Genomic DNA, 14071 nt, shown 5'->3' on the forward strand with positions numbered 1-14071 from the left:
AAATGAGTCCACCTTATCGATTGTACCTGTGTGCTGTGGAAATGAGTTATTTCAAGAGATGTATTTCCTTTTAGAATAATGCAGGATCACACTGAAGGTAGTAGCCTGCAGCATCAAGCTCTGCAGACTCTTCAGGAGAGACTGCATGAAGCGGACGCCACGCTGAAGAGAGAGCAGGAGAGCTATAAGCAGATGCAGGTGAGAACGGGAGACAGCACAGCTCTTTGTCATTTAGACGAGGAGGAGTGACTTTATGCTGCTTCATAACACATTTAGCCCTGAGGAAAATTTTGCAGTGCATTTCAGAATAGTCTGTTTCTATGACATAAACCAGATATTTGAAATTTTAGCTTAATCCTTGGTAAATTTATGTGTTGAGATGCAGTTAAAATAGTTAATATTCATTAGAGACATACATTTTTTCACTTTATCTAATTAAATGCTGATTTGGGGCATCTTGTTTAAGCTTTTTCTAAGTTCAGTTTTAATCTGATGCATTTATTTCAAGAGGAAGTTGTACATACTATTATTTCAAGTTCTACCTGTAGATGAGTTTTTGCTTCCTGTTCAGTGATTTTCAACCCCGTTTGCACGTTAGAACCACCTGTGGAGCTTTTAATACTTCCAGACACCCAGCCTCCCCTCCCGGGGAGTCAGATCCCATTGGTGTGGGTTAGGGCCTGGGCATTGGTGTTTTGCTTTATTTTGCTTTGCTTTGTTGGTTTGTTTCTATTGTTTTGTTTCGTTTTTACAGTATTCACAGGTGATTCTAATGGACAGTCAGGGTTGAGAACTACTGATCTAGGTCCATCTTTCAAAAGGTAAAAATAATAGTTCAATCATGAAGGTAAAGATCAGGTCATTTTGTTTTTTTTTAATAATATGTTTTATTTAACCCAGTATAGCCAGAGTACTAGCATTTTAACATGTAGTTAATACTTAAACTATTAATGAGATAGTTTACATTCTTTTTTGTATACTAATCCTTTGAAATGTGGTATGTATTTTACACTTACAGCAATCTAAATCCAGTCACTAGATTTTTTTCAGAAATACTTGGTCTGTATTTTTACATATTCATATTGTTCTTTGTTATTGTTGTCGTTAGGTGCCATTGAGTCAGCTCTGACTCATAGCGACCCTCTGTACAACAGAATGAAACGTCGCACGGTCTTAAAAGTTTTCCAATAATAGTTCCTCAAAAAGTGTAGTCTGGAGGAAGTTATTCTTATGTACGTGGCCACAAGTACTTATCATTTAGCTTTAAAATAGCCACCCAACCATCTCAACAAATAATATAACAGCACATGTATGGATAATTCTCTTGTGCCTTTTCTCTAAAATGAGTTGATAATCAGAAGTTTGTGGGCTTCAGTTACTGGCATGTAACTGTACACTTCCTGACTTTTGCTTCACCTTCTGAGTCTTCTGGTGATGAGAGCTTTCAAGAATAAAGGGAAAAAATAATCCTCAGAACTGGAGCATATGTTTTCATTTCTTAGATAACTGGAAATAAGGAGGAAAACATTAGCCATCATATTAGAAAAGATGTTTACCTAATTCTCCAATTTTTTTCCTAGTAGACTTCTAGTTTTCTATAGACCTATTACTCATTGACCAGCTACTACTATCCGACCAGACCTAGAATTCAAGTGACCAGGATCTCCTGGGAAATTTCTTTTAAAAAAAACAGATTCCCACGCCAGCCTTTTGAACTTGTGATTCAGTGTTTTTAGACGGCTGTCTTTTTAACAGACTTCCTAGTTGATTTTGATGCATTGCCAGGTGTGCGAGCCACAACGTTCTATTTCCTGTTCTTCAGTTCCTAACAAATGAAGACTTTTTTCCCTCCCTGTTATGTCATTGGGCTGAGCTAAAAAATCCCATAGAAGATCTGAATGGATGATTGTAAAATATATTCCAAAGCAAAATGATACAATAAGTGTGATATGAAAATTTATCTCAGAGTGAGTTTGCCGCGCGCCTCAATAAAATGGAAGCGGAGCGTCAGAGTTTGGCAGAGGCGGTTACTGTGGCAGAAAGAAAACACTCAGACGAGAAGAAGAGAGTTGACGAGTTACAGCAGCAGGTGAAGATGCATAAGTCCAGCCTGGAGGCCTCTAAGCAGGAACTAATTGACTACAAGCAGAAAGCTACCAGAATACTCCAGGTAAGCTTGAGATGTATACTTTCGGACGTTAAGATGCGCAAGTTAACTGAGAGACGCTTTGAGACTCTGTGTAGATCCTGTGAAATGATTTGTTCAAGTTTGGCTGGATTGACTTACTTCAGGTGCCTTACTCTACTTAGAAATTTTATAAAAAGGATAAAATTTCTTTTTCTTCCTGCCACTTTTTTGTCAATTTATTCTGCCATTCCCTAGTTCAGACCCTCAACCTGTTGCCATAATCACTGTGAGAATATTAACATTTGCCGTTAAGCGTTGTGTTCATCCTTATTGATCTTCAGTTGAACTTTTTGGAGCAGCTGGTCTAGGCCTCATCCAGCCCTCAGAGCTCCTTACCCAGCTTTTTCCCCTCTCAGTCAGAGCTGAGGTGACTTTACCTCCCACTCTACTTAAACAGACTGCTGTCATAACTTCTCTTTCCTTCATCTCAGATCAGAGGGAAAACGTGTTCCTTCATTTTTTTCTAGGATAATTTTTCTGCTTGAATGTTAATTCCATCTTCTCCCACTTTCTTTAAGCCCTTTCTCCATAAACCTGTCCCCTTCTCTGCCTGTATTCCCCATCTTTCCCTCTCTGCTGCTGCCTTCTAGCCATCATCTTGCCTGCTTACTCAAGAGCACATGGTTACTTAGGGGAAGACCTAGATCTTGGAACTACTACTGAAGGAAAAAACAACCGGTTTGGCCTTTTTGACCACTTTGAACCATTGCCCTGTCCTCTCTTCTTTTAATGTCAGATTTATCGGAACTGTAGTATATTGTCTTCACTTCTTTAAAACTCATTAACTTCTCGATATAATTTCTGTCCTCAAAACACTTCCAAATTGGTCTTTTCAAAAGTCTTTCATGGCCTAAATACATATTCTTGTCCTTTTTCTAGTTCCCATCTTCCTTGATTTGGGTAGAACATTTGACAATGTTCACCCTCCAACCTTCTTGATGCCCTTTCCTCCCTTGTCTTCTACGCCACTTGCTTGTCCATGGCTCTTCCTACCGTTTCCATCTCTGCTGGGCCCTCTTCCTGGTCTCCAAAGGATGAGTCCTCTCAAGTGCTTTCTTAAGCCCTCTTTGCTCTTCTGTCTTACAAGGTATTCTCATATATTCACCCTGCCTCTGCTTGTCACCTCCATGTGAATAGTTCAGCCCTGACCTCCTGACCCCAGTTTCTAACAGCCTGCTCTGCCTTTTTGCATGGACTGTCCTAATCCCCACCAGCTTCTCCTTCATTCTCTCATTTCAGTAGATATTATTGACATCTCCCAGGCAATAGAGCTGGAAACTTCAGTGTCATTCTCCATTTAACCTTTTCTCTGAGCCCATATTTCCTATTTATGAACACCTTTTGATTCCACTGCCATGAAGTATCGTATCCATCTCCTCCAAACCTTTTTTTTTAATGTCACTAGAATTTAATTCACTTAACGAGAAATTTATTAAGCAGCTAATTTTTTATGATAGGTGCATGTAACCTTGGTATCACAATAGTTAAGCATTTGACTGCTAACTGAAAGGTTGGCAGTTTAAACCCACCAGCCACTCTATGGGGGAAAGATGTGGCAATCTGCTTCCATAAAGATTACAGCCTTGGAAACCCTGTTGGGGGGAAGTTCTACTCATCCTATAGGGTAGCTATGAGTCAGAATCGACTCAGTGGCAATGGATTTGGGTTTTTTGTTTGTATTTTAATTTATGATAGGTACCGAGGATACAGAGCTCAAAATCATGTCATCTTTCCTAAGAGGCCATTCATCTTAGTGGAAAAACATTGAAGTAATTAATGAAATTATTGGTGGGTACAGCACAGTGGGAGCCTGAGGGAAGACTCTTTTAAAATCTGCCTGGGGATGTCAGGGATCACTGCACTGAGAGAGTGCTATATGAAAAGAAACTGGAAAGGTGAGTAGGGAAGAGATTGCAGATGGAACAGCCTGGTAGGATAGTGTGTCCCAGACCAAGGAGGCGGGAGAGAACATGGCCTGCATGGAGGGCTGCAGCTAGTTCCATATTGCTGGAACATGAACTATTAGAGGGTAAGAGATGGGCAGTAAAACTTAGCGGCAGGCAGAAGCCAGATCATGAAGGGCCTTGTATACCATGTAAAGGAGTTTTGATTTGACCCCATAGGTGATGGCAGTGGGGGATAAAGAATTTGAGTGGCATGCTCAGATTTGAATGTGAGAACTATGGCAGCGATGAGGCACTTAGAGGAGAGCTGAGCCTCTATTTTGTGTGTCATCGTATCCCCAGTAGAGTTCCTGGCCTACAGTAGGTACTCAATAGATTGTTGCTGAAGAAATTGAACAAGAGTGAAGAGTGGATTGGAAGATTAGAGGCATGTGGATGGTGAAGAGGTGATTGTACGAAGTCATGGTTGGAAATAATGATAGCCTATGGAACAAGAACAAGATAAGACTAAAGGGGCACACCAGCCCTGGGGCAGGGACTACAAGACAGGAGGGAACTTGAAAGCTGGTATTAGGGAACCCAGGGTTGAGAAGGCAGAGTGTTGACATGTCGTGGGGTTGTTAACTAATTTCATAGAACAATGTGTATACTAACTGTTTGATGAGAAACTAGTTTGTTCTGTAAACCTCCATCTAAAGTACAGTTACAAAAATAATAATGAGAGCCTAATCTGAGGTTGTGGCAGAGAGGATGACAAACACAGGACAGATAAGTAGAAGGTAGAACATAAGAGACCCGGGGATTTAATTGGAGGGAGGGAGAAAAGGCCAGTGGAATCTAGGATGATTTCCATATTTCTGGCTGGAAGGACTATATGGATGATGTCCCCCTGTACTGTAAGAGGGAAGACAGATTAGGGCTGAGGGAGATGAAGAAAAATTATACAGTGTGCAAAATTGGTGTGACATTGAGGCGAAAGTGGCAGGCAGACCAGAAATACAGGCCTGACGCTCAGCAGAGCAGTTTGGGCACGGGCCATGTGGCAACGACCATGTAAATCGGGGTGTAGATGAGATTGCCCAAGAATCATGTCAGCCTGAGGTCTAAGAGCAGTCTTAAGCATCAACATTTGAGCAACCTGGGCAAAGGAAAAGAGCGTGCACAAGAAAGAAAGTGAGAAGGGAAGTGGTCAGAGGCTGGAGGAGAACCAGGAGAGACTGGTATCATCCAGGGAAGCCAGGCAAGGGAAGAGTTTCAAGTGGAAATGATTGTCAGATATGACAGAGAGCTTGAATGTGATCAGGGGTCTAGGGTTTGTCAATTAGAAGGTCCCTGGGTACCTCACAAAGGGCAGTTCCCAGTGTGAATTGGGAAGTGAAGCTATGAAGACAGTGACAGCTTGGCTGTAGACATGAGGAAGGGACAGTAGCTAGGTAGGGATGTGGTGTTGAGGGGGGGGGTTTGTTTTTTGCTTTTAAAAATAACTTGTTGTGTGCTGTCAAGTCAATATCAACTCATGGCAACCCTTCAGGACAGAGTAAAACTGTCCCATAGGGTTTCCTAGGCTGTAATTCTTACAGGAGCAGATCATGAGGTCTTTTCTCTCGTGGAGCTGCTGGTGGGTGCGAACTGCTGACCTTTTAGTTAGCAGCTGAGTGCTTAACCGTTGAGTCACTAGGGCTCCTTAAATCAAACCAAACTCACTGCCGTTGAGTCAATTTCGACCCATAGCAAGCCTACAGAACAGAGTAGAACTGCCCCATAAGGTTTCCAAGGCTGTAATCTTTATGGGAGCAGACTGCCATATCTTTCTGTCATAGAGCAGCTGGTGGGTTCGAACCACCAACATTTTGGTTAGCAGCTGAGTGCTTCACCATTATGTCACCAAAACCAAAACCCACTGCCGTCGAGTCAATTCTGACTCATAGCGACCCTATAGGACAGAGTAGAACTGCCCCATAGAGTTTCCAAGGAGTGCCTGGCGGATTCGAACTGCCGACCTTTTGGTTAGCAGCCATAGCACTTAACCACTACGCCACCAGGGTTTCCATTGTGTCACCAGAGCTCCTTAAATAACTCAAAATTATATAAATGATGTTTATTATAGAAAATTTGAAAAATATAGAAAAGTTAGAAGAAAGTAGAAATCACCCATTAATACTACCATTTGGAAAATGAAAAATTGTTTTTGATGGAGGAGTGTAATTATAAAATATTTATTTTCTAAGGTAGAAGCTGATGGTCCCTACTGTTACTGGTCTAGAATTACAGCAATGTTTAAACTGGTCTTCCCACATCAAACCACTTCTCCCAACTCAACCTTTATACCAGGCATTGGCGGACTTTTTCTGTAAAAGACCAGATAGTAAATATTTTAGGTTTTGTGGGCCACATATAGTCTCTGTCATATATTCTTCTTTGTTTTTTACAACCCTTTCAAAAATGTGAAAGCCACTCTTAGCTTGCAGGCCATACAAGCGAGATTTGGTCCATGGCCTATGGTTTGCCGACCCAGCTCTACACCACGTAGATTGACCTTCTGCTCACGTTGCTCCACTGTCTACTTTGTGGTGATTTGGTTTAGCCTACCAGATGAAAATGAAGACATTTTAGCCTGGCAACCGAAGCTCCACAGATTGGTCCTAGCACACTTTCTGAGCTGTGTCTCACAGTTCTTTCTTATAGGCCCTCTGTGCTTTTGCGCCTTTATACTTTGCCCTTTGCTTTCTCTACACCTTTAAATTCCTAGCCATTTTTCATGTTGTCGCCTCTTAAGTGTAGCGGTCTCTTCGCCAGAAATGGTCTCTCCTCGGAACTGTGTGAATAACCTGGCCGTGTCCCTCGTTCGGCTTGTGCTTATTGCCTTCTACTGGATACTTGTAAATTCCCCTTCAGTTCATAAGGCAGAGCGTGCTGTCTGGAGGTTGGAGACATAATCTTTATCCCACAGAACTTTTAGCACAATGCCAAACCCATTGTAGGTGCTCCATAAATATTTGTTGAGTGGAATGTGATCTAAAAAAAAAAAATTTTAAGAAAACATGAGAACATGCTTTCTATGACAAGTTTTAAACTATAAAATGATCCTGGGGCCTAACTTCCAAGGACGATGTACAGCAAGATCCTGATGTATTTTTGTCGCTATGAATTTACCAGTCTGTGAACTCCCTTTGATAAAGGATATAATTGGATATAATTTCCATAGTGCTTTAGTTTCTGCATAATAGATGTTATTTAGTATGCAAGCTGACCTCTGCTTTCCTTAAATGCATTTCTCTTTTTTATAATAGTCTAAAGAAAAATTAATTAACAGCTTAAAGGAAGGATCTGGTTTTGAAGGCCTAGATAGCAGTACTGCCAATAGCATGGAGCTAGAGGAACTTCGGCACGAGAAGGAGATGCAAAGGGAGGAGATACAGAAACTGATGGGCCACATACACCAGCTGAGAACTGAACTACAGGTATGGTTCCTTGCGGTTCAGCTTCACAGGCAGCCCTTGAGCCCCAGCTAAGAACAGTTAGCAAGGTGGCGGATTCTGTGCTTGGGGGAAGGGCTTTAGTGAAACAGCACGGGCGAAACTTCTGGTAGGTTGTTAGTCACCGTATAGAAGTGAATCCAGAGCAACAGAGTTCTTGTCTCTTGGTTGACTGTGAGGTTATGGGAATAAGAAACCTTCAGCAGATATTACAGAGGGCCTGCCATGTGCCATGTGCCATGTGCCAGGCATCCTTTAGGCCTGTGGGTAGAACATGCTAAAACGTGGAGAAAACAGAAACCTCGAGTCAGGTTCTTTGCCACTGAATTCAGATTTTGCAGGAAATCCTGAAGGTGTTTTTTTGAGTTTGAAGAAGTGAGAGTAGTGACACCAAAGTGAAAGAGTAAGAACTCTGGGAAGATGTAAAAACAGATAGTAGTTAGAAAGCTTAGGAGACGGTAACGATACGCTAACCTCAGACAATGTGAGAGAAAAGTTCGTATTCATTACTGGGGCAAACACCAAGTCCTAATTAAAACCTGTAATTTCAGGGACTAATTCAGTGACTTTTGTCATTCAGTTTTTGTTATATTTCTGCTGTCTTAGAAATCGTTAGCTTTTGAATAGACACAAACCTATCCATCGTTAAACGAAATGGATGACAGGTTGGCACAGCTGCAGCACTCTGTTCATTGCCCTCGCTATGCCATATAAGGAAGGTGTCCGTTTATATGCTACTCATAGGCTGAGACTATGCCTCGCTTGTCTTTATCCTTCCAGTTCTTACTAAGCCCAGTTGATGGCACATCTTAGTTGCTCGGTAAATGTTAAACCAAACAGGTAGTTACTGCTTTCACATATCAGCCTTGTCTTTTTAGGATGTGGAGGCTCAACAGGTTAATGAAGCAGAGTCAGCAAGGGAGCAGTTACAAGACCTACAAGACCAAATAGCTCAGCAAAAAGCATCTAAACAAGAACTAGAAGCAGAACTGGATCGACAGAAGCAGGTAAGGATTTTAGGTTGATGATCAACAAGGAAGACTGTCATCTAGTGGTCATGTGAGGAAAACAAAACCTGTTACCTTCGAGTCAATTCCAACTCATAGCCGCCTATAGGACAGAGTAGAACTGTCCCATAAGGTTTCCACGGCTATAATCTTTATAGAAACACACTGCCACATCTTCCTCCTGCTAGGCGGCTCGTGAGTTGCGACCTCCGACCTTTCTGTTAGCAGCTGAGCTCTTAACCACTGTGCCACCAGGGCTCCTATGAGGTCGTATGAGGAGACCTCCCAAAAAGCAGCTTATTGATTCTTAGACCCTGGGCTCAGCATGTTAATGGTAGACAGGACCCTACAGGATATTTTGTCTAGCACCACCTTACCTATCGCACTCTCCTTTGTTTTTTTAACGGATGGAAAATACCAAAACCAAACCAAACCCGTTGCCATCGAGTTGATACCGACTCATAGCGACCCTATAGGACAGAGTAGAACTGCCCCATGGAGTTTCCAAGGAGCACCTGGGGGATCCAAACTACTGACCTTTTGGTTAGCCACCATAGTACTTAACCACTACGCCACCAGGGTCATTTTGGAAAATAGACACACAAAATGACAACATGATTTACCTGTTATCGCACAGCTAATTAAAGAGTAGACCAGAACCCAAGATTCCTGTCTCAAAGCCCAGGATTCTTTCTACTAGCCCATGTCTGCATTTTATCGTATCTCCTTGTCAGAATATGTATGTATAGAAACTTAAAAACACTATACTGTCGGTTGATTTCCGTGTTTACTATATTTGTCCTTTCTAGGAACAACAGTGAATGTTATTTAATATGAATACAAATGCAATATTAGTGCCATATTAGACTGCTCTTTCTGTTTGAGATAAAATGCTTCTACAGACTGTTCTTCAAAATCATGTTTAAAATCGTATTTCAGTGTTCAATTAGCAGTTTCTGCTCCCCAAGCCAAATTATTTTTTTTAATGTATTTAAATAATAGTGTCAGTATTAACACAGTTATAAACATGTTTACAACCATATTTTCAGCATAAGATTCTATCTCTAATATTAATAACAACTGATTTACTAAGTAACTACATTGTTTAGGCACTTAGTGTACACTATCTTATTCCATCATCACAGTAAGATCAGCATTGTTCTCTTCATTTTTCAGAAAACTTACAATTCTTAGTGCATTCCTAACATTCTCACTTTCTGTATTTATATGCTTTAAATATTTCTTAGGATTTATCATTTTTGAAACTGACTGTATTCTCAGAGAGGTGTTTGTTTTTATTATTAAACCAAAAAAACCCCAAACCTGTTGCCGTCGAGCCGATTCCAACTCACAGCGACCCTACAGGACAGAGTAGAACTGCCCCATAGGGTTTCCAAGGAGCGGCTGACAGATTCGAACAGCCATAGCTTGCCCTTTAACTCTTAACTGCTGCACCACCAGGGTCCCTTTATTATTAAAGTACTTAAATCCGTGTCCTGGTTTGTAAAGGAGAAACTCAGAGTAGCAAGCAGCAGAGTACGTATGTCATAGACGGTTTTAGATGATGTAATTATAAGATTGGCTGTCCTTCCAGAAACTGGCCTTTAATTTATTCAAGCATTTCTCACGTATTAAAAGGCAAAAACTTGATGTTCTTGATGGTTAATGAGATAATTTTCATTTTATTGTGGCAGATGGTTTTACCATATCCTCTTGCCAGTGGCCTTTTTTAAAGTGAGGCAATTAAGTAGGGGAAAACAGAGGTGGATTGTAGCTATAGGCTGTTTATTTAGTAATCACGTACTCTAGGTGTGAAGTACTTAATCTTGGGATTAAATAGTCCTTTAGTGTTCCTTACTAATTTATGTAATGTTAACCTTAAACTGTGTGCTTGCAGAGACCTTAAAATAAATCAGGCAAATGGCTATTAAACCTTCCCTTAAATTGTGATTCTCCTACCCCGATTACCTTTCTATTTTCTCTTTCGGCACTGGGTTTGGTTTTCGTTTTTTTATCCCAGTTTCTTCATCTGAAATGACCAGTTTGGTAAATGTCTGAAGTTGTCTTTGGTAACTTGATTCTGTATCACCTTTACTTCTTCACACGGTTCCCTTTGCTTCCTTTGTTGGCACAGTTGAGCACAGTGCTTTTGAAAGTGCTTCATTAACTTCAGTTACTCGGTCTTCCCTGTGCCACATTGTATTTCAGTGACTTGGGCATATTTTGTTATGGGCATGTGTTTTGCTTTCAGATTCAGACCTGACTTTTTAATTCACAGTATCCATTGTACATACCGTGCATTAGTGCAGTTGTTAGTAAATCTAGCGGTGTTTCTCTCTCATCGTGATGGAGCAAAACAGGTATAAGATATGGCTTGATACAAAAGGCATATAGATAGAAAGCTGCTCAGCATCATTAATCGTTAAAATGCCCATTAGAATAGCTACAGTTAGACTAACAGTACCAAGTATTTGGAGAAGATGTGGAAGACCTGTTACCGAAGTGTTGCATTTTTCCAATCTGCCGCATGAAAAATGGTACCTCAGGGCAATTTAAATTTACGTTTCTGTGACTATAAAGGCGGCCAAGGATCCTTTTTTTTTTTTTTAATTGTGCTTTAGGTGAAAGTTTACAGCTCAAGTTAATTTCTCATACAAAAATCTGTACATACATCGTTATGTGACCCTAGTTGCAACCCTTCTAATATGACAGCACACTCCCCCTTTCCACCCCAGGTTTCCCATGTCCGTTCAACCAGCTCCTGTCCCTTTCTGCCTTCTCATTCCACCTCCAGACAGGAGCTGCCCATTTAGCCTCATGTGTCTACCTGAACTAAGCAGCACACCCTTCACGAGTGTTAGTTTATGTTGCATAGTCCAGCCCAACCTTTGTCTGCAGACTTGACTTCAGGAATGGTTTGAGTTCTGGGTGAACAGAGAATCCAGGGACCTGAGCATCTGTTTGACGTAAGAGCCATTTGTATTTCCTTTCCTGATAATTGTTTATAACATTTGCCCATTTTTTTCATTGTTATTGGTTCTTCTCTCTTTTTTTAATCAGTTTGTAGGATCTCTTTATATATTAGGGAGATTAATTAGCCTTTTGTGTATGATATAAATTGCAAATAATTTTTCCTAATTTGACATTTGTCTTTTAGTTTGCTTAGGTGAGGGCTTTGTTTTCTTGGCATGCAGAAGTTTGCTTTTTCTGTAGTCAAATTTATCATTCTTTTCTGTTAAGACTTCTGGTATTATAAAGGAATTCACTTAGGTAGTTTTTTCTAATAACTTTTATGATTTCATTTTTTGCATGTAAGTGTTTAATCTGTAGGAACCAACTTTATTTCCCTCCAGATGACTACCTAGTTATCCCAGTGCCATTTTGGGGAAAGATTACCTTTTCTTTATTGGTTTCAGGTGCCACCTTTATCACGGTCTAAAATTCTCAAGGTATCTAGATCTGTTTCTGGACCTTTATTTTCTTCCATTGGGTCAATTTACCTGTTTATACACTAAAAAAAAAAAAAAAGAAATTTCTTTCTTTTTTTTACCTCATTGTTTTTAATTACCAAGATTTTATGTTTTAATATCTTGTATGGCAGTTTCCCTTTTGAGAGTTTTGATGGCTATTCTTAGGTGTGGTTTCCCATATCTAGAATCACATTATATAGTTAAAAAAAAAACGAGTTTTGTTTTTATTGGGACCACACCAAATTTATAAATTAACTTGAGGAGAATTTACATCTTTCCGATGCTGACCTCCTGTCCAGGAGCATGGTATGACTTTTTACTTGTTGAAGTATTTCTCTGTGTTCTTTAGAAACGTTTTAAAATATTCTTTTAGTAGGTCTTGCATACTTATTGTTAAACTTACTCCCTTTTTGTTACTATTACACATTGGAGTCTTTTTTCCATTATACCTTCTAATTGGTTCTAACTGGTTATTATTTTTAGATCAACCTATTGATTTTCATATATTATTTTGTACCCTACCATCTTACTGAATTTTTACTATTTTATTTCATTTTCTCATATACTTTGCCATTTTTCTAATGGGGCTTGTAATTTTTTTTTTTAATCCATATTTATAAACTTTATATTACTAAAGAATATCACTGTATATGTTATGAATGTTTTCCAGTTGTCATTTTTATTAATGTTATGATGTATAGGAGATTCTTAAAGGGATGACTCATCCTCCTTCATTGCTGCAAGATCAAAATAACGTTTTTCTTTGTTTTCTGGTGATTTATCCTGTTAACAGTTATTTATCAGCCTGTGTTTCCCCTGTGCTGAAGTGTAAACTTTCTATTAGACCCATTCAAGTCTGTTTGTTTATTCATTCAGTATGTGCTCAGCAAATATTGAATGCCTACTGTGTGCTGTTTTAGGTACTGGGGATAAAATAGGGAATGCTGATTTAGGTTTTGTTTATTTGTGCTTCATTGTATAGGAATTCCGTTATATAGAGGAAGACCTGTATCGGACAAAGAACACATTGCAAAGCAGAATTAAAGATCGAGAAGAAGAAATTCAGAAGCTCAGGAATCAGGTATGAGTCAGCATCTACAACCTGGGAAAGATGTCGTGGTAAAGCTGCATTTTTTTTTAAGGATATAGTAAGACTTACCCACGGCCTGAATTTCACCTGAGCCCTTTTGTGGCAGTAGCTGGACAGCTTATTTTCAGCCTGCTGTAGAGTGTTCATCTAATGCCATGTAAGTCTGCATTTGCTGTATTCTCTGGCTTGCTTCTCATAGAGGATCTTATAGCCAGTTACCTAAGGAGGTATGAGTTCTCCCAAAATTTCTTACCTTAGGACGTCAATACTGGTGCTGCTGATTGCCAGTTTTGTAATGTGGTTTCTTTTTCCTAGGAAAAATGCAATGATAAGTCTTCCTGGTAATGACTGACAGAGCTTTCATAGGGTCACCAAGACCTTTTTTTAACTATGAAAATGTAAAACATACAGTAAATGACACCAATTGGCCTACCACACAGATTTACTAAAAAAAAAAAAAACACACCAAACCTGTTGCCATCAAGTCAGTTCTGACTCATAATGACTCTATAGGACAGAGTAGGACTGCACCATAGGGTTTCCAAGGCTATAATCTTTATGGAAATAGACTGCCACATCTTTCTCTCTCAGTAGTAGCTGGTAAATTTGAAACACTGACGTTTTTGTTAGCCGCTGAGTGCTTAAACACTGCGTCACCAGGGCTCCTTAGATTACTAAAGCTTTTCTCATTAACTGGTAGACTCATACGTTCACTTACCCTATTATTCTGTGTTGTCCTTGCCTCTCTTACACTCAGATGATCTAGTCAATTAAAGCTTGACTCATTAGCCACTTACATATTTCACAGAAAGATTTGTTAATTCTTCCTAAGAGTTGGGAACAGGCCATAGCTAACCGCTTTGAATGTTTCTGTTACCTTCTTGAAGCCACGGTGGTGTAGTGGTTAAGAGCTACGGCTGCTAACCAAAAGGTTGG

At 39.9% G+C, this 14071-nt stretch overlaps 1 protein-coding gene across 2 annotated transcripts in view; it reads left to right on the plus strand.

The window, feature by feature from the left end:
- Positions 1-14071, plus strand: part of GOLGA5 (golgin A5) — a 38106-nt gene that overhangs the window by 13365 nt on the left and 10670 nt on the right. For both annotated transcript variants that reach the window (XM_049898137.1, XM_049898138.1), the window contains exons 5-9: positions 75-198; positions 1967-2170; positions 7383-7553; positions 8447-8575; positions 13028-13126. In XM_049898137.1, the coding sequence (XP_049754094.1) occupies positions 75-198; positions 1967-2170; positions 7383-7553; positions 8447-8575; positions 13028-13126 (727 nt within the window). The remainder of the gene's footprint in view (positions 1-74; positions 199-1966; positions 2171-7382; positions 7554-8446; positions 8576-13027; positions 13127-14071) is intronic.

Source organism: Elephas maximus, chromosome 10 (genome assembly GCF_024166365.1).
Source record: "Elephas maximus indicus isolate mEleMax1 chromosome 10, mEleMax1 primary haplotype, whole genome shotgun sequence".
Classification (NCBI taxonomy): domain Eukaryota; kingdom Metazoa; phylum Chordata; class Mammalia; order Proboscidea; family Elephantidae; genus Elephas; species Elephas maximus.